Source organism: Clarias gariepinus, chromosome 10, assembly GCF_024256425.1.
Source record: "Clarias gariepinus isolate MV-2021 ecotype Netherlands chromosome 10, CGAR_prim_01v2, whole genome shotgun sequence".
NCBI classification, from domain to species: Eukaryota; Metazoa; Chordata; class Actinopteri; order Siluriformes; family Clariidae; genus Clarias; species Clarias gariepinus.
In genome coordinates this window covers 28,794,918-28,815,142 of record NC_071109.1, presented here as the reverse complement: position 1 = coordinate 28,815,142, position 20,225 = coordinate 28,794,918, and the positions used below count along the sequence as shown (strand labels likewise).

At 40.2% G+C, this 20,225-nt stretch overlaps 2 protein-coding genes across 2 annotated transcripts in view; one reads left to right on the top strand and one right to left on the bottom strand.

Annotated features, from left to right (window-relative positions):
• The first annotated feature begins 124 nt into the window (after positions 1–124).
• polr2c (RNA polymerase II subunit C) lies at positions 125–5,733 on the top strand. The gene is made up of 9 exons (XM_053505532.1): positions 125–310; positions 1,892–1,941; positions 2,041–2,109; positions 2,230–2,282; positions 2,458–2,586; positions 2,700–2,751; positions 4,286–4,454; positions 4,746–4,820; positions 5,435–5,733. The coding sequence occupies exons 1-9, from the start codon at positions 225–227 to the stop codon at positions 5,577–5,579; spliced, it is 828 nt and encodes a 275-aa protein (XP_053361507.1). The 5' UTR covers positions 125–224; the 3' UTR covers positions 5,580–5,733.
• A 4,480-nt stretch (positions 5,734–10,213) lies between these two features.
• Positions 10,214–20,225, bottom strand: part of LOC128531577 (SH3 and multiple ankyrin repeat domains protein 2-like) — a 38,146-nt gene continuing 28,134 nt past the window's right edge. The window contains exons 5-8 of the mRNA XM_053505530.1: positions 16,014–16,138; positions 15,581–15,692; positions 12,870–15,261; positions 10,214–11,793 (exon numbers count right to left, since the gene is read on the bottom strand). Of these exons, the coding sequence (XP_053361505.1) occupies positions 11,289–11,793; positions 12,870–15,261; positions 15,581–15,692; positions 16,014–16,138 (3,134 nt within the window). The 3' untranslated portion in view covers positions 10,214–11,288. The remainder of the gene's footprint in view (positions 11,794–12,869; positions 15,262–15,580; positions 15,693–16,013; positions 16,139–20,225) is intronic.

The window sequence follows — 20,225 nt, the reverse complement described above, 5'->3', positions numbered from 1 at the left end:
ATAATAATGTAAAATCTTTAAAAGTTTCAAATCTGTATTTCAAATCGCGCTTTTATTATAGCCGGAAGTGCTCGCCAGGATGAACCCGGAAGTGAACAGCTCGCGCTATAACGCACCAATGAAGTGGCGGTGAATGTTATTGTGGTGAGGACGCGCCGAGCTCTGATCGCTGAAGAGACTTTTCTAGAAGACAGAGCAGCGTGTAAAGTAAATTATTGTGGAAGATGCCGTACGCCAACCAGCCGACGGTGAAAATCACAGAGCTGACGGACGAAAATGTGAAGTTTGTGATCGAGAACACGGACCTGGCGTGAGTGTGTTAGCGCAGACTGCTAGCTAAGATTGCTAGTCACGCGAGCATAATATTAACAATAATAATAATAATAATATAAAACTAAACAGTCAGTAAAATATTTAACACTTTTTAGCTTCATAATTCCACTGTAGTTTGGATAATGTTAATATCTGAAATGATGAACAGGTGAGAAGCGGTTGATTCTGATTGGACAGAAGATCTTTATTAAATATTGTGAAGTATTTTCGGTTACAAGGGAAATCACAAGTTATTATTATTATTATAACTGCTCTCCTTTTATTTATATGATATGATTTCCATAGTAACAACTAACGCGGGGATTGATAAGCTCGTTGTCTTGGAGATGTTTATTTAGCATTTTATGTAAGGAGTCTCCAGTGTCAGTGACTTATAACACTCAGGATTAAACCTATAACATTACATTTTCTATTTTGTTTATTTTTTTTTCTTCCTCTGGTATCATGACCACCTGTGTTGTCGTCTTCTTTCGCCTGATCCCGTTGGGGTCGCCACATCAGACCATTTGTCTCCATCTAACTCTTCCCTTGTCACTCCAACCTCCTGCATGTCACCGCGAGCATAATATTAACAATAGTAATAATAATAATAATAAAAACTAAACAGTCGGTAAAATATTAAACAGTTTACTTTTTAGCCTTATAATTCCACTGTAGTTTGGATAATGTTAATATCTGAGATGATGAATGGGTGAGAAGCGGTTGATTGCGGTCCTCCCTCATCACATCCATAAACCGCCTCTCTGTCCTTTTCCTCCTGCCTGAAAGCTCCAACTCTAACATTCTCCTCCCGATGTACCCCTCATTTCTCCTCTACACATTTGGTGACACTACAAGCAGCACAATTAATATAGACATGTAGCTGCATTCATCATTAAAAGTTACACACGCACACTACCAGTAAAATGTTTGGACGCACCTTCTGACTTTTAACTTTATTTCTTTCTACACTGTAAAACAATATTGAAGGCGTCCAGAATATGCAACAATCTGCTTTGAACAGTTGATATTGAGATGTCTGCTACTTATGCTCTGTAAAGCCTTTACAACAGCTCTAATATGAGGTGCAGTTTGTTAATTGGTGATTTCTGAGGCTGGTAACTCTAAATGAACTTTTCCTCTGCAGCAGAGGTAAGTTTTGGTCTTGCTTTTCTGGGAAGATCTTCATGAGAGCCAGTTTCATCATGGTGCCCTATGGATTTTGCAAATGCACTTGACAATACTGTTCTTGCAAGAAATGTCTTACAAAAGCAAAAGTGTTGTTGTCACTTAATTAACTAATGCCATATGTTATTCCATAGTTTTGAATGTAGGAAACAAATCCAAACTTGTGCCCAAATGTTTAACTGGTCCTATGAGTGTGTGTTATCAAATTATTATCTCTGAAAGAAGAGAGAGAAGCCTTCTGACTTGAGGCCTTTGTTGTCATTGGTCACGTGACCCTTAGCAAAACTACACATGCCTCAAAGCGGAGCTTTATTTGAAACTGCCCCTTCTGCTAAGACACAAGCTTTACTTTCTCAACTCAACAACGTATTTTTTTCCCCTTTTAAAACAGGGTGGCCAACTCCATCAGGCGAGTGTTTATGTCCGAGGTTCCAACTATCGGTAAGCGTCCTCACATTCACATTATGATCAAATGTAAGCACTCAAAGCATATCGAACATGTTTAATTCAAACCTTGTAATCATGTTTTTACATCTGCAGCAATCGACTGGGTTCAGATTGACGCCAATTCTTCGGTTCTCCATGACGAGTTCATCGCGCACAGAGTGGGTATGTGTCCACAGTTTAGTTTATTATTAAGTCTTTTCTTCCTGATGCTTTTATCACGTGTGTGTGTATATGTGCGTATATATGAGATGAAATAATGTCATGACGTGCTCATTGCTTCAGGACTCATACCGCTGACCAGCGATGACATCGTAGACAAAATGCAGTACTCAAGGGTAAGTCTATGGGTCTCTAATTCGACCTATGAACGTGCTCCCAAAACAAAAATCAGACTTGCTGTACTCAATGTAGAATAAATTAAAGCATAACACAGAGAGAATCTTTATCACGTACAAAATGCTAGTGCGAGTACATGAACTGTCTACATCATCCATGTTGCTTCTCTGTTAGGACTGCACATGTGACGATTTCTGTCCAGAATGTTCAGTCGAACTCACACTGGATGTGAGATGCACGGAAGATCAGACGCGTCACGTGACCTCGCGGGATCTGCTGTCCAATAACCCTCGAGTTATTCCTGTAAGTCACGCCAGCCTGTATACACACTCTAGTTGGATTATACACACACACTTAATTTTGTTAACTGGATTTCACCGTGCACAAGATAAATCTCATCTTTTGTCTTTCTTTAGGTGACGTCCAGAAGCCGAGATAACGACCCCAACGACTACGTAGAGCAGGATGGTGAGGATCTGGATTCTCATCTTTTACATTCAAGCATCGCATCGGTTTACTTCACTTTCACAAACATTTTTAGAGCTTTTGTATGAAAAGCACAGTTTTACGCTTACTGCAGATTCAGCGTTTGAGAAATGGGACACTAACAACTGCTCTTTTATTTATAATAGTTACCTTTTGAGGGATTCCTAATATTTTGAAATGAGATATAGAATGAGACAATGCTGTTTATATTGATATGTATTAGAGACGGGATTCGATTTGTATTGTGATTGTGTAAGTATTGTGATTTTTATAAATATCCAGATTCAATGTCATCTGTTTTCAGGTTTTGTCTTAATTCTGAACAAACTTGGCAGGATGATGTGCTGTGTGAATAGTTTAGAGTACACCACCTGCAAGATTATATAGGAACAGCAACATTTTACCACTTCAAAGGCAAACTGACATAAATTAATTAAAAAAAAATCTATTTTGGCCCTTGAAAGGTGAATCAGTATTGTAGCTTGCAAGTTCAAATCCTAGGTGATGTTGTAGCCTCCCGCAGCCGGAAGCCTAGAGAGAGAGAGAACTGATTGGCCGAGCTGTCCCAGAGAGGTGAGATGGGAGGGACTCTAGCGCTGTCACATCAGTCTTGGCTCTAGCCAGTCACGGATGTATGTGAGCTCATGGCAGCGGAAGAAGTAGATAGTGCTGTCCTCCGGTGCGTGAGTGAGCAGTTAGAAGAGATGCTGTCTGCCGCTGTCAGAAAAGACGTGATAGTCTTTATATGGCTCGGAGACGTGATAGTCTTTATATGGCTCGGAGAAAAGACGTGATAGTCTTTATCCTCCCTGGTTGGTAGTTGTAGCCTTGATGGGGAAGTGGCCAAATGACTGGTGGGAATAAATCCCAAGCAAAAGAAAAAACTATAAATTTTGTGATGTATCTGTGATGTTTTTCCCATCTCTAAAATATATATATACAGTTTTTGTTTTTATTTTATTTATATAATTTGTTTAAAGTGCCCCCACACAGCCCTTACCGCACTTTTCCTCTGTGTCTCCATAGAGCGCCACCCACATTCTCTCCCACTATGTCTCTGTGTAGCCCCGCCCCCACTCGCCCTCTTATCTAGAACAACCTAGAAAGAGAAGTGTTCTCAGAGACAGGCCTATTTTTTTTTTTTTTCATTTCTGTGTTGCTGCGTGTTTTAAAAAAGGGAATGAAACCTAGTCTTTGCTTTTTAAGTTGATCACAGTTTGTTTTAATGAAAGTGCTTGTGACATTTTACATGTGGCTTTGACTTAAAGCTGAACAATAAAAAAAAATATTGTGATGTATTAGTGTATAAATATAACTGTAATTTTTATTATATAATAATAATAATTTTTGGTCCGTATCACCCACCCCTAGTCACTTGTAGTTATGGTGACCTACTTATTAACAGATTCACGCTACTGCAATATAAATACTTGAAACACTAATACATGTTAATTCGACCATTCTGAGTGTGTCTTTGCTTAACCTTTGACCTTCGGTCCTGTCCTCTCGATTTCAGACATTCTGCTGGTAAAGCTCCGAAAGGGTCAGGAGCTCCGATTGCGAGCGTACGCCAAGAAGGGCTTTGGTAAAGAACACGCCAAGTGGAACCCGACAGCGGGTGTGGCCTTCGAGTACGACCCAGATAACGCACTGAGACACACAGTGTACCCCCGTCCTGAAGAATGGTGTGTGATGTTTAATTGGTTATGTTACAGCTTTAAAATGCTAAACATAACAAAGATTTACTCACATTTGTTTAAAAATCTCTTGCATGAGCTGTTACTATAGAAACGACAATGTGTTCAAGCAAGAACATTAATAAAACCTTTTGATTTTGTATTGTTAGAACCACGGTCAGAGCTGCCCTTACAGAAAATTAATCAACAGGCTCTCTGACCAATTAGATATGAGGATTTAACAGTGATATATTAAGACAAAACGCACAAACATTTATTTGCGCTTTATTTCCATCTTAGGCCAAAGAGCGAGTACTCCGAGCTTGAGGAGGAAGAAGTGCAAGCTCCATACGACCCTAACGGCAAACCGGAGCGGTAAGTGACACGACGTGGCGCTGCTGCATAATGTAGCGACAAACACATCTTTCTTATATTAGATCTCAATAGCACTAGAGAAATATTTTGACTAGTACTTTAAAAAAAAAAAAAATGTGGACATGACAACTCGTTCTTGTACGCTGTAGCATTACAATTTCACAAAAAATTGTTCCAGCATAACAGTGCTCCTGTGCACAAAGCAAACTCCATGAATATAAATATGTTAAGGTTGTAGTGAAAGAACTTTGAGTGTCCTGCTAAAAACCTTTTTAGCTGAATAAAAACACATCCCCAAAATCTAGTGGGACAAACTTCGCAGAAAAGTGGAGAGAGCTTATCATATCATCAGCAATGAGGGAATAAACAATAAGGTTCAATAAGGAAAGGAAAGGTTCAATAAGCATTACGTGTGGTGCTCAGGTGTCCACAAATGCATATAGTATATGTTTTTTTTTAAATCAAAGAGACATCCATTCATATAGAATTTTACAAATAATATGAATTCAACTCAAAATGTATTTAACAGTTTAACTGTAAAACTGATAAAAAGCAAGACCTTATTTTAACAAAACGTTATTCAATATTAAACCAGACGTGTTTGTGCTCCACAGGTTTTATTATAATGTAGAGTCGTGCGGTTCTCTCCGGCCCGAGACGATCGTGATGTCTGCGCTCGCTGTGCTCAAGAAGAAACTGAGCGACCTGCAGACGCAGCTAAGCCACGAGATCCAGAGTGACGTCCTTACCATCAATTAAGGGGGAGAGTTTGATTTTTTTTTTTTTTTTTTTTTTTTTTTGTGTGTGTGTAGAGAGATGTACAGCAGGGAGTGGGTTTATATTTTTTTTTTACCTTGTTGGATGTTGATTGTGGGGATGAACCCACAAATAAATAATCTTGATAAATGCAAAACTGGATTTTGAATTGAATTAAATCTCCTATGCTTTAAGTCAAACTGGGACTTTTGATAAAATTTCTTGTTAATAAAGGCATAAAACTGGTTGATGTTAACAGAAGACTTAAAGCACATTATAGTGATGAGACTCTGAGCTGCAGCAAAACATTTAAATTGTGCAACTGTTTTAAAGAAGACTGTACGTCTGTGAATGATGATCTTAGCTGAGGTGGCTCAGCGCCGTTCCTGTGAACGTTCAGCGAGTTAAACACCTGATCCTTAAAAACTGACAGTTTGTCTGGAACATTGCAGAAGAGATGCATCTGTCTTTGGGAAAGTCACACACACTGATCATGGCTCTGGCGTACTGAGAAACCTTTTTGAACGACCCTCATATACTTTAAGGAATAATTAATAATTATATAAAAAAAAATTAAAACATGGTGGTTATTAGGCAAGAGCTTAGTGTGGTTTCATCCTTTTTTTTCTTTCAGAAATATTAACAGCTTACAACTTAACTCCTAACTAGTATCAGCTCAATGTCTTTCAATCATACTGTGTAGATTAGATGTACCATTATTAGTAGTAAAGATTAGCTTTTGCCATAGTTGTTGTTTTTAAGGCAAAAAAAAAAATACAATCTAGAAACTTTAAGCTGCTTGTGATGAGACTAAAGCAGCTACAATTAACATGAGACATCACACAGAATGTCCCAGAATTAAACATCAGTTTTAGCTATACCCTATTCTTCTACAAAAGTTGTAGACATCTGACCGATTATGCCACTGCATGCTTTTTAAACATTGCGTTCCAGATTTAGTTTTTACACCCCCTTACTGTAAGCTTCCATTTTTCTGGGAAAGCTTTCCACTTGATTCTGGAGCGTGGCTTTGGGGATTTGTGTTCCAGTTTATTCATTCATCCTCAACCACTGGTTGAGGTCAGGGTGTCTGTCCAGGACATGTGAGTTCTTCCTTAATGAAATGTGTCCTCATGGAGCTTGTTTGTCCTATTGTAAAGCTACAGCATGCAGACTAAGTTGTATTTTTTCAGTTTTATGTTTCACAGATTTGAAAAGACCCACATATATTGTTTAGTTGTAGTGATGGTCAGAGGTGCACATACTTTTGGACATTTTGGCAATGAAATATATTTCATTTTTGACTGCACTGTTAAAAATGTAAATGAAAAAAAGAACACCAGTGGGCAGCAGAGAGCATAGTCCGATTTCTTTTTGTTAACCAAACAACTTGTGTAAGAAGTAAAATGATTTTCTGGTGTCATCACACAAAACACGCATTTACATTTGTAAATTTATTACTTCCTCCTTTTTTTTCTCCCCTAAAACATATTTAGGATACAGAGGAAAAGTCTGCTCACATCAGCTTCTCTTCATCATCTTAAATATTTAGACTAAACTGAATGAAAGTTATGTTGAAATGCAACAAGCTCTCAGATGATGTACACACGATTTAAAAGGACGTTCCATCTGGGGAGATAATTTTTAGATCATAAATCCGCAAAGATGGGCTTTAACGTGTCACGATGTGTGCGATCTTCTTTTGTAAATTATTCACGCCACACAAATCTAAATTTTAACTTCATCTTTTAATTACAGAATCTAAAAGAAGCAGGTGACAGCCATTAGCTCAATATTTTAAATAGTTTCTATTTCACTGAGACCTATATATAAATTCTCGATTGATTGAAATAGCATTGATATACTGTACGTGGAATACTGGCAAAATAAATAAATAAATAAAAAACAAACAAAACAAAAGGGAAAAAAACAGTTTCCCTTAAGAGTGTGTATTGCTTCTTAACCGATATCACATCAATTTTTGGCACACCACAAGTCAGCTGAATGTCATAAAAATCTCAAATATTTCTATAAATCTTTAAAATACTGTGCTGTTTTCTTTTTCTCCTAAAATAAGCTATATAGAGATGATCGATAACTCTAACTTCTCTAAAGTAGAGATAAGCAAACGGCTTGCCGCACTTTTTTACTGCAAACTTAAACCAGTGTTTGTTTGACCATCTTGTGTTATACTCCCTCAGTTCACACACAAACACAGGACGCACACAAAAAGATGAAAAATGAAACTCATGACCCTGCTGGAGATTTAAAAAATAAATAATGATATAAAAAAAATCAATCATAACTGATTTGAGAGTGTGACTAAAACAAAGCCTTTGGATGGATGAATCTGATTCTACATCGTGAACACAGGATCAAATCTAATCCAATGACCAAAACTGGCCAACTCCGGACAGTAACGAGGAGCTGATTAAACATATCAGCCTGTTTCGTTTTCCCCCCTCCTTGTTAAATATATAAAAATACAATTTTAGTTTATAAAGTAAAACTCTACCCTGATAATACGTTTCATATAGTACTGAAATATCTGTGATATGTTTAGTGATTTCTGTGCTAATCTTGTTAGCAGTTATTCTTAGTGAAAATGTAGCAGATGATATCACAAAGACCGTCCGTGCAGTTTAATAGAAGGAAAAAAAAAATTAGCATTATCAAATATGACGTAACAGTCAGGTTTCTCTGTTAGCTCTTAAAAAGCTCTTGCAACCTCGCTCAATATTCTGGAGTTCGGGGCAATAACGAGCGCTGTATTGTAGTGGAAATGTATGGTGGGTATGGACGTTGGGCTCAAAGCCTCTGCGTTGATAATGAGTGTGATGGCATTGATGGAGGTGTTAACAAGTTGAAGCTTTAGAAGCTGAACATGGTGTACAGGTGAGTATATGAGAGAGCCGGACTAAAGGACTTAAAGGACTAAAGTGTCTCAGTAATGACACATGGGGCTAATGAAAAATGAAAACAGGTAGGATGGAACTGGATGTCCTGTAAATCACTGTTAATTTCTAATGAAGGATGAACAGGGTGTTTGAGTGGAGTTTCCTTTGTGTAGCTATACTGTTTTGCTGCCACTTTGTTAGCAAGACAAAGTATCACATCCATCCTGCACTGTGGGAATTTATCCAAAGTGTAGTTTTTCCCAGTTCTAGTCAGAGGTTTAAGGTTCTGTTCTACTGCTAGGAAGCCACCACTGAGGCTATGAGGAAGGTTCTTAAAGAGCAACTCCAGTGTGTTTGTCCCAGCCGCGTTAAAACTTCATCTGTGTCAGCAGCTGCCCTAAATCCCAGGGTAGTTAAGGTGTTGGACGACTGATTGGAAGGTCCAGGGTTCAAACCCCAGCACCACCAAGTTGCCACTGTTGGTCCCTTGAGCAAGGCCCTTAACCCTTGACTGCTCAGATGTATAAAACTTTCTTTAGACTGCTCCTGTCAAGGCATCGCCACAGCAGACCGTCTGATCTGCACGCAACTTTTGGCACAGGTTTTAACCAGATGCCCTTCCTGAAGCAACCCTCCCATTTTTTCCCAGGCTTGGGACGAGCACTGCATGCTCTCAGATGTATAATGACATAAAAATGTCATCCCTATCCCTTGAGTTTCTTTGCTTGTGCTCTAACACACTGTGTAAATGGTCACTTGGCACTACGGCATAGTGGATAGCACTGTCGCCTCGCACCTACAGGGTTGAGAGTTCGATGTTCTCCCAGTGCTTGGTGGGTTCCTGATCAGTACTCTGGTTTTCGCCCACAGTCCAAAGCCCTGCAGATCAGGTTAAGCCAAAGTCTGCCCGTTGTGTGCATGCCCTGTGATGGACTGGCACCTTGTCCAGGGTGTACCCATCCTCATGCCCAAAATCTCCTGAGATAGACTCAGGCTCCCGTGACTCTGTACAAGATGTACAGTAGTGGTATAACAGATGAATGAATAAATGAATGTTTTACTACTAAGTGAGGAAGCACTAAGAAGTAAAAGAAACTTTAAAGGACAGGCTAGAATTGCTGCCACTTTATAAACCCAACATGCACACTAAGCTTGTTACTAACTGCAGTAAGGCGGATCCAACACAGCCTACTGTTATAATGAACTTAATCTTTGATTATCATGTCTGAATTTTATATTAACACTAAACACTGTTATTACATGTATGTCCAGTTTCTGCACATGGCTTTCAGTTAAAAAAGTAAACCTACCGTTAAACCACTGGGGGGGGGGAAATAAGGGGCTTATTGAGACATTGTTTGTAAACCTTGCTTATTGGATTAATTGACTGACTCCAAGGTCAATGTCTGAAACAACAAAATAAGAAAGAATTAGGCTTACGACATTTGTTGTTAATGAAAGTCACTGGAGTTACTCTATAACCTTTCTCTTTGAATCAATCAAATGAATAATGTACAATCAAATTATCTTTCCCCAACATGGCCAAAAAATAAATAAAAAATGTCCTGAAACACAAAAGTTAAAACAAAGCAGCACTGCAGGGATGAGTAATCTGTAAACATGATTCAATACAGTTACAGATCACCTAAAGAAGAAAATAAATTGAAAATGAAAGAATTCTCTTGCATTCAAATAAAAAATTAACTATAAAATGTTAAGTAAGAGACATGTAAGAGCACATATGATGTATGATAGTGTTGCCTGCGATAGACAGTCACATTCTGGTCATTGGATCAAATATACAGTAGATTCATATCTACCAGCTTGTGTGCTGAAACATCAAGGTTGTGTTTCTGTAAAGGCATTTCTTCAAAACAATTTTCAAGCATTTTCCTCTAAACCTTACATAAACATCTATGCTGTCTAAATCCGTTTTAATCAAGTATTCATCGGTCGTTCTAATGGCAACGAAAAGGAATACATAATAGCTGATGAATGAGCTAAAAATATTGGAGGAAATAGTCTAATCTATTAGGAGTTGTGGAACTAAAACAAATCGCAAGAATGCAGTCAAACCTCACGATGTGGAAGACAGTAGATATTACTCTTTAGAAGGACTTGAGTGATTTTGACCCATTCTGACAAACAGCTTACGTTCTTACTGCAATCAAGGACAAAATAATGGAAAATCATCATGTTAACGCACACACAAGTGACCCTTCGTGTTTCTGGTGAATATGCAGGGGTCGTGAATACGTGATCTGAGGGACAGCATGACGCACGGAATGCGCTTATCTTAAAAATCAATGTACATCCCGGGTCAGATATGCAGAAGGAAGAAAAAAAAAAGCATGACTTTTCAGCCAATACACAGATGATCCTTCCCTTTTTGCTGAAGAAATATTCTCTGGATAATCGTCTTAGCAAAGATAGAAAATGGAAGGCCAGCTCTGCTGGTTCTTCGGTCCATTCACACAAGGCCTGAGTCTGTAAAACCCCAAAACAGCAATGAGCTCTAATGTGTGTGGGTGTATATGTGTGTGTGTGTCTGTGTGTGGACTGTACAGCGTGTTTGGCTTGTCGCGGCCCGTCACTGGCTGGAACTTTCACATATAAAGAGGTTTGTGCTTTGTCTGTATCTCTAACATCTTGTCAGAACCTTTTTCTTCAGGACATGAGTGGTCCCTAGAAATCCTTTCCAGCTGACAAGAAGAAAAAATAAATAAAAATCAAGATATTAAAATAAGCAAAGAACAAAAATGAGCGAGGAACAAAATGGAGCTCAAGATAAAAGAATGCTTTTGCTGTCCCAGTCTCATCTGTCGAGTAGCAGCTTAAGTGCGCGCTCGATGTTCATGCGATGACCGACGCGCGTCACCCCCAGGTCAATTAGGTCCTGTTTCTGCAGGCTGGGCAGGTGTGTGCCCTCTATGTCGTTCTCCAGGAAGGCGTCTCTGTGCTCGGCCAGGTTGAGGCTTTCCAGCCAGTCAGCCACGTCCTGTTTGGTCCACGAAAGCACCGCCTTCGAGGCAAACGGCTTACCGGAGGCAGCCTGTAGGAAGGAGAGCGGCGAAGGCGAGCGGCTTCGGCCCTGTACTGAGGACGTGGTGCTCACCGCGGGTAGAGAGGAGGAAGATGAGGAGCAGCTCAGAATTGGAGGCGGAGATGTGATGCTTGGGCTTGAGGGATGCCGATGGTGATGCAAGCTCTCAGCTTGTCGGCATGGCGATGGCGCAGGCACGTTTGGGCCGGGCTGATTGGTGAAGGACACGCCGGAGTTTGGCTGGGTTCCTGAGATGAGGGACACACCGTCCTGGTTTCTAAAAATAAAATAAGGAGAAGAAGAAAAAAAAGGGAAGATTGAATTCAGAAAAATAAATCAGTGAAGGTGGCTTGGCTAGTAAAAATGTCAAGGTGACTGGACTTGTATTGCAGTCTTCAAAATGTTTCTCTCCTCGTCAGGGAGGATATATTAGGATATCATTAGTTCACAGCTGAGAAAGGGGCCTAAAAATGTGGAGTACAAGACCAGTCACCCTGACACGCAGGTCAGATAAAAAAAAAAAAAAAGATGAGAAAAATAACAAGAGACATGGGGGCAGTAAAAAAAATCTAAGCAACTCATCTTTTTTAAAAATGTAGCAAAAATGCCCCAAATTTATTTGTTTAAACTTACAATAAATAATTAAATACAAAAATGGCTCGAAAACTTTCACTGGTAATATACACAAGCTTTAGAATCAGTAAAGATCAAACAAAAATAGCTACTTTGATGTAAGCATTGTGTAAATTGGCTATTTCGGGTCACTTCTTTGGTCTGTAAATAATCACAGATTTCCATAGTAAATGGGGCTCTGGATTAAAAATAGGTCTGCAGTGGGAGGAGGCAGCAGTGTGTCTTCTTTAAAGAGACGTGCCCGATATAGGTGCACAACCCAAACTACTAATACAACAGAGACTACAGAGATCAAGCTGTGCTGCTTTTTAAGATGAAGAGAGCAAACTGTATAATCATTTGAGTTGAAACGCATTTACCTTTGTCATCACTAGTACTAGATGACATTTTTCTATTTGGGAAAAGGGGCTCTTGAAAACCCTCATGGGGCAGTTTATGTGCTATAATGACTGTGTAATAAATGGGTTGTGTTCCAACTCAGGCAAATACGCATACATGCACAAGCACTAACACACCACTCCCTTTTCTGTGCTTAGCGCTGTGTTCATCACACCAATGTTGCTCATCTCATCCTCAAGGCTGTTCTCATTATTAGGTTGCTAGGCAACTCATTCTTTCATGAGCTCAGCACGCACACGCACACACACACACAAAAATCTGTGTAGCTAAATGAATGTCTGTGTTACTGGGGCGGGTGTCGGTGGTGATAAGATGACATACCTCAATCCAAAATGAGTTCTACATCCTGGTGGAGAGTCTAGCGCTTCCCCTGGCTTTGGTGCTTTGTCTTTGTTGACATGTTGCAGGACAGAGTTAATTTCAGTCAAGCCTTGGGGTTTTGTCTCTGGTCCGTGGGGGTTTTTCAGATCCAGAGGTTCTCCCCAAAGCTTTGAGGTTCTTTGTGTTGGGGTTTTTAGAGGCTCTGGTGGGGCAGTTCCCAGGGGTGGTGGGGGGATTGAGGAGGGCACCCTGAAAGAACTTATGGTCTCCTCATTTAAGGCGTCCTTGTAAAGTGCATTGCTCTTGTTGACGGCGTACTTGGCTTTAGGCTTGGGCAGGACCTGTGCCCTGTCCACCAGAAAGGCCTGACCGTCTGCATAAACCATGCAAGTGTCCAGGGTCTCTCCTCCTTCTGACGATAAGGTGGAGATGCTGGAAACAGTGGAGACCGTACTTGTGGTCTCCAGTTGGGGGTCTCCACTGCTCCGGCTGTCAACTTCGATGCCTGAGTCAATAATGGGCTCATAGGGTTCCAGAGGTCCGGTAGGAAAGCTGGGAGGTGTGCAGTTAGTGAGAACTGTTGGTCTCTTGATCTCTTGATCTCTTGAGTTGCTTGTGGTTAAATGTGGGTAATAGGGAGCAAGTGTTGGTCCACTCATGCCATTGGATTTCTGTTTAAGTAGCTCACTGAGTGCCCCTGATTGGTCTTCAGGGATGTCAAAACTGTTGGCAAACTCTAATGGAGGAGGCAGGGGTTCAGCAAACACGAACTCCTCATCAATGTCAACAGAGGCCAGAGGTGGTGGAGGGATTCCAAAGGGAAGTTTGACAGGCTCATCTACAGAACTGACAGAGATCATGGTTTTTGGTGGCACGGCAGAGAGCGTCTTTGTTGGTGCAGGCTTTGCTGGAGCTGGTTGATTGGGATCACGAAGCTCCCCAGGTGTGCTGTCAGGACAAACATCCTCATCCCTCTCTCTTTCTGACAGGTTGTTCTCTTCAGTTTTAGCCCCATCTGTGGTATGAACCATTAGCAACCCTGCTGACTTCTGCTGTGATTTGTCCACAATGTCAATCAGCATGTTCTTTTTCTCCTCTGGCCTTTTTTCAACCTTTCCCAGGTCCAGCTGGAACTTGGACTCAGTCTCATACTTGGATTCTGTCATCTGTCTCCGTAGGCCTCCCCGTGGCCTGCCCATGGTGGCAGTGTTAGAGAAACTCACTTCAACATTCGATCGAAGTTTAGTATCAATAAAAAGTGGCTTGTTGAGGTCAAGTTTGGAGGGGTCACTCTTAAGTGGCAAAGGTTGTGACTGCTCCCTCATGGCACGGTCTCTGGCAGCTAATGCTAAAGCTAATGGGGAATTGGGGTCTAGCGGTTTCCCTGTGACAGGGTGAACATAGTTCCCGCTCCCTGAGCTGTAGGTCTTGTGAGCTGGCAGGCTAATAGGACTGTGGCCTGTTCTAGTGTTGAGTAATTCCCGCACCATTGTGGGTTCAGGACTATTGAAGTCTGTTACGTTGCCGCCTCCTCGAGGGATGCTGAGCAGGGATGAAGGTGGAGCCATGAGCCGGCGGAGACGCTCATCACTGCTAAACATGCCCTCATCAATAGACTTTGAGTGTCGCAGACGAGGGGTAGGAGTGGGAACCACATCCTCATCGCCAGCATCTGTGGATCTGAAAGAAGGGGAATTTCTGTGAACCTCCAGCCGTTTTTCTCTGGCTGCACTGGAAGTCATGGCAGTTGCAAAAGGGGTTCCTGTACTGAGGCCATCCTCTGGGCGTAGTTGGCCTGGTTGATCAGGCGTAGTTGTCTCAATCTCCATACTGCTACCCTGGCTGCTCTTTCCGCTGCTGCTGGTGGAGGGCTCTTTGATGATGATGGTAGGTATGGGGATGGAGCAGGTCTTCTCTGGGCTGTCCTCTACATTAGACTGCTTTACAAGCATGCCCTTTCGCCGTGCAGGCTTGTTTGGAACAAACAGCGCAGCATTAGCCATTTTGCCAACGTCAGAGTATGGGTTCTCAGGAATTTGGGCTCGCCGCATGTGAAGGCTCTGCTGAGCAGTTGGACTGTTGGTGTATTCCTCTGCATCGTACTGTTCAGAATTCTCTCTGTAATACATGCCTTGGTCTCTCCAACCTGGGCCAATGCTTGAGTCTCCTCTGTCTGAAGGAGCGTTGTTCACAGTAGGAGTTTGAGGTGTAATGCCTGGTCGGATTGTGCCATAACTGTGTCCAGCAGGCGCCGGGGCATTGTTGTGGGGAGGAGACGGAGGGGAAATAGCAGGTGGTGGGGGGATGTCTTCTGAAGTGTCAGGCATCGATAGGCTTCTTGTAAATTTTAACATGGGAGGAGTAAGGAACTGCTTTTCTTCTTCAGTTACCCCTGTGGTTTGAATAAGAGCAACCACTTTAAATGACATTATGCAAAAAAATAAAAAAAGGCAATCATATATTATGTAATTTCACAATATTTCAAATATAACAAAGATAAAAAGCTTTTATATTAATAGGGTGGTTTATATTAATTTGCGGTATTTCTACTATATTTTTCTTTGTATTGATGAAAATTAAAAAAAAAACATTTTTGACCAGAGTAGAGTTTTGTTGGCATAAAAAACCCCACTACAACACAAAGTTACTTGTCATGTTTTGTACTAAGTGCTAATGTTGAAAATATATATATTTTTTTACTTAGTACTTACCTATCGATGTCTGTCGGCGGATGGTTCCTTTTGGTACACCCAAGAACGGGCCTTTAGGAGCTGCTGTTACTGGTGGGGAATCCACTGATGTGTCTTGGCTGTTACATAGTGACTGCATAACCAAGATGTGACAAGACAGAGGTTTAAAAAACAATGTTCAAATAGGAAATTATAAATGCCTGTACTGACTATTGTTTTAATCCATTTACACCACAGATAAAAAACTTTTTACCCAGCTATGTGCTTAAAACAGTAAGGCCTATTCTGTGACAGTCATACTTTTTGTTATTTAATGCACATATAAAGTTATTATTATTACCATTGTTGATATTTTTATTGACAAAACATAATAATTATAATAATAATAAAACAATAACAACAAATAAAATAATACTAATATATATAATTGTTGGGTCACAGGTCACATGCTTACATTCATTTCCGGGGCCACTGCAAAGCACCTGCTTGTGGGGCGCGGTTTAACAGCTGCCACCCTCACGTCCACGTTCGCGCTGTCCCACACTGGTTTCTGGGGAGGTACCACCTCCTCCACTTTATCTGCAAATCAGCACAGCATCTATTTTAGGGGTCAGAAAGCAACAGGACTCTACGTCTAATAAAATCAAGCCATTATCCTCTCACAGGATGTACAGAATAAAAAAAGAACCCAAACCAAGCAAGGGAGAAGAGACAGAAATAAGTACATTGACATTGGTCAAGGTCAAAGCCGTGCAAGCTCTTCCCGATTCCGTGGGAATGTGTGTCTCAGCGGCCACTGCACAACATGCTAGCGGTAGCATTTGCTTTCATACAGCTCCCATGCATGGGAAATGATTACTTAGGGTGACGTGAAAAACAATCCTCTTCTTCTGAGCCACAATATCTGAAAGCTGATCATCTACACAGGGGCGGAGGAGAGGGAAGTTCAGTGTCTGATTTGCTGCCATCACATTTGTCAAGTGTGCATCTGGTTACACGCACGCACTCTCGCACACATACACACAATTTCTCGTTTTATGTTTCACATATTAAGTCAATAAATATGCAAGGTTTACATCCCCTTATGGTTTTAAAGCACATGACTTGTTTTAGTAGAAATACAGTACAGTAATTAAAAACACAATTTTTGTGTCTTTTAGTCAAGAAAAGAAATTTGTTTATAAATATGTATATAATAAATATGTTTTCATTTCCTTTAAAATATATTCTGTCTTATTAGGTGTTTAACCATATGATGTGTTCCTGTTCAACGTAACTAGGTTTCTAATACTGAGACGCATCATGGACATCTTATTCGGCACCTTTGACCCGACACAACACTGATGCCTGGTGATAACTGTGTTTCTGTTTGTTTTTTATCCGTCCATTCAGCAAGAAGCCTGATGGAGGAAGTAAGATCACTTCGTCTGCCCGTCAATGTTAAAAATGAGTGCCAGCAGCTTTGCATTGAAAATATGGCATTACATTTTGCAGGTGGATTGTTGCTATATTAGATGTCTGCAGCAAGATTTCCATGACAACACCTCATTGCAGAATGATTCAAAGCTGTTGAGGGGCCACTTACAATGATGGGTAGCTAGAACCCTAGCACATCCTCATTTATTTTTATTTTTTTTACCAAGAACCAGCTTTAACACTTCCAGTGGGGCATATCTAATACCAGCAGGAAAAAAAAGATTTCTGATTGCATTTTCTAAGGGGAAAAAAAAGATTCAGGATTGCAGAGCATTCTCTTTATTAGACTTATAATCAGTGTTTTATTTATTGTATGGAAGAATTTGTGCATACACACACAAACACACACACGACCAGTCAAAAGTTTGGACAAACCTAAGCAAATTCAATGGTTTTCCAGATTTTTTTTTTCCTTTCTACACTGTAAAACAATATCAAAAGCTTTTAAAATACACAATAATCCCCTCTGAACAGATAATATTGAGATGTATCGGCTTCTTATGCTCTGGTAAGCCTTCATAACAGCTCTAATCTGAGGCGTAGTTTGTTCATTAGTGATTTCTGAAGCTAGTAACTCTAAATGAACTTCTCCTCTTAAGCAGAGGAAAGGTTTTAATTTCGCTTTCCAGGGATAGTCTTCATAAGAGCAAGTTTCATCATGTTGCTTGATGGGTTTTTGCAAATACACTAAAGAATACTGGTCTTGGAAGAACTATTCCAGATAACAAGTGACGTTTTCTTAGTTGTTACACTGGCCAATTTAGTGCAGAGTAATATCACAGTTTTGCTTAAAATATTGCAATGCACACAACATTAGGGGTGACATATCAGAGTTCAAAAGAGGACAAATTGTTGGTGCGCGTCTCGCTGGTACATCTGTGACCAAGACAGCAAGTCTTTGTGATGTTTTAAGAGACACAATATCAAGGGTAATGTCAGCATACCACCAAGAAAAAAGAGGAAGCTGTCTAAAAGGGATGTCCAGGGACTAATGCTGATTGTATCCACAAAAAAAAACATAAAACCACAGCTGGCCAACTCACTGTAGAATTAAATGTGCACCTCAACTCTCCTGTTTCCACCAAAACTGTTCATCTGGAGCTCCACAGGGGCAGTGTACATGGCTGGGCTGCTAAAGCCAAACCTTTGGTCACTCATGCAAATGCCAAGCGTTGGTTTCAATGGTGTAAACAGCAAAAATATTGAGCTGTGGACAATGTGAAAGATGTATTGATTCCAACTTATTATATGTATATATGTATTGAAAGACAGTGTTCCCACATCCGGGAGAGTTACGATGTGAAGAAGCCCCAAAGAAACGTACCACCCAGACTGTTGCATGCCCAGATTGAAGCATGGGGGTGGATCAGTGATGGTTTGTGCTGCAATATCATGGCATTCCCTAGGCCAATACTTGTGCTAGATGGGTGCGTCACTGGCAGGGACTACCGAACCATTCCGGAGTCAGGAAATGTGCGCCCAATGGTTCACACATAATATTTTAAAGGCGGTGCCGTGTATCAGTATGCAAAAGGAGGCCCTACACAATACTAATGAATTATTGTGGTCTAAAACTAGGCGTCCTAGTTTTATTGTATATATATATATATATATATATATATATATATATATATATATATATATGTATATATACCTAATTAATGCACCTTAAATTGTAAAAATGTATTTTTTTATTGACCTTTTCTATCTATCTATCTATCTATCTATCTATCTATCTATCTGTTAAACCATGCAGATATTGGTCAAGAATTTTAGAGGTAATGCTCACATCATTGGGGAAAATTTATGATTACTTCAATATTATTTATGGCACAGTTGTTGGTGCCACTTCCAATGGTTTGAATATTTCAGAAACTGCTCATCTCCTGGGATGGAAATAAATACACAACAGTCTCTGAGGATTACACATAATGGCTCAAAAAACAAACAAACAAACAAAAAACCATGCAAGTAGATGGCCTGCAAGCAAGCTCAAAGACCTTGCTCCTGAGGGAGCAGTAGAGAATGACCGGACTGTCGGACTGTTCTGAGCTGATAGGAAGTTTTCACCGACTCAAACAAGCAGCCTTGGAATACTTAGAGACAGATGAGCTGCAACAGCAGAAGACCAAATCAACTTCCACTTGAATCACCCAAATGTGACACGATTCTGTATGTGTACATGTTAGCATCGGATCGCTGTTCTTGGCTGACAGCAGTACATTATAACCCGAAGTGATCCTCTGCTCTTGTATCTCATTAGCATGCTCTGAAATTACTTGAATTACTACTGACTTCCAGGCAGCGCAAAGAAATATGGCCATGTTCCCCTGACCTCTCATAAACCTCCCACAGAACTGTCCCTTACTCATTGCTATTCTGTGTAAATTTCAGTGACTGGTGCGTGTGAAAATCCCAAGAGATCGGCATTTCTAAAATTTTCAAACTATCCCTTCTGGTACCAACAACCATGGCATGAGCAGCTATACAGATGTCCCTATTAAAGTGGTGTATTTTTATTAGTTATGTACAGTGGAACCTTGGATTACGAGCATAAACCGTCCTGGAAGTGGGCTTGTATTCCAAAACACTCTTTAACAAATTAAATTTTCCCATAAGAAATAATGGAAACTTAAATTATTCGTTCTACAGCCCAAAAAAATAAATACATAAAAATAATTAATACAAAATATAAAGTAAAAATAAAACAAATTAACCTGCACTTTACCTTTCAAAAAAGTAAAAAATAAATCCCGGCAGATAAGTGTTTCCTTTTGTGCACGCAGGCGCTATGTGTGTGTGTGAGGCTAGAGTAAGTAGAGGCTCTTGCTTTCAGCCCCTCCTGTCTCCCCCTTCTTATCTTACACTTTAAAACTTTCTTCTCTCGTTTAAACACACACACATTAACGGAATGTTAATGTTAACTGTTGTTCTCTTCTAAATTTTTAAAGCTTCTCCGCTTTATTTTAATGTTGCTCGCGACAGCGTAACAGCCTGTTAATTTATGCTGGTGTAATGATGAGATGGACAAACTGGTCAATGCCCGTTCTTTTATTTTCTGCATTGTCAGGTTATAGAACAAACTTTCATCTGGATCCTGCACTTAAATACGACTAAAAAACCTACTGAAAAACAAAACTCAGGCTCTATATCCTAGCTTACATCTCGCATTCGCGTTCACACACACCGG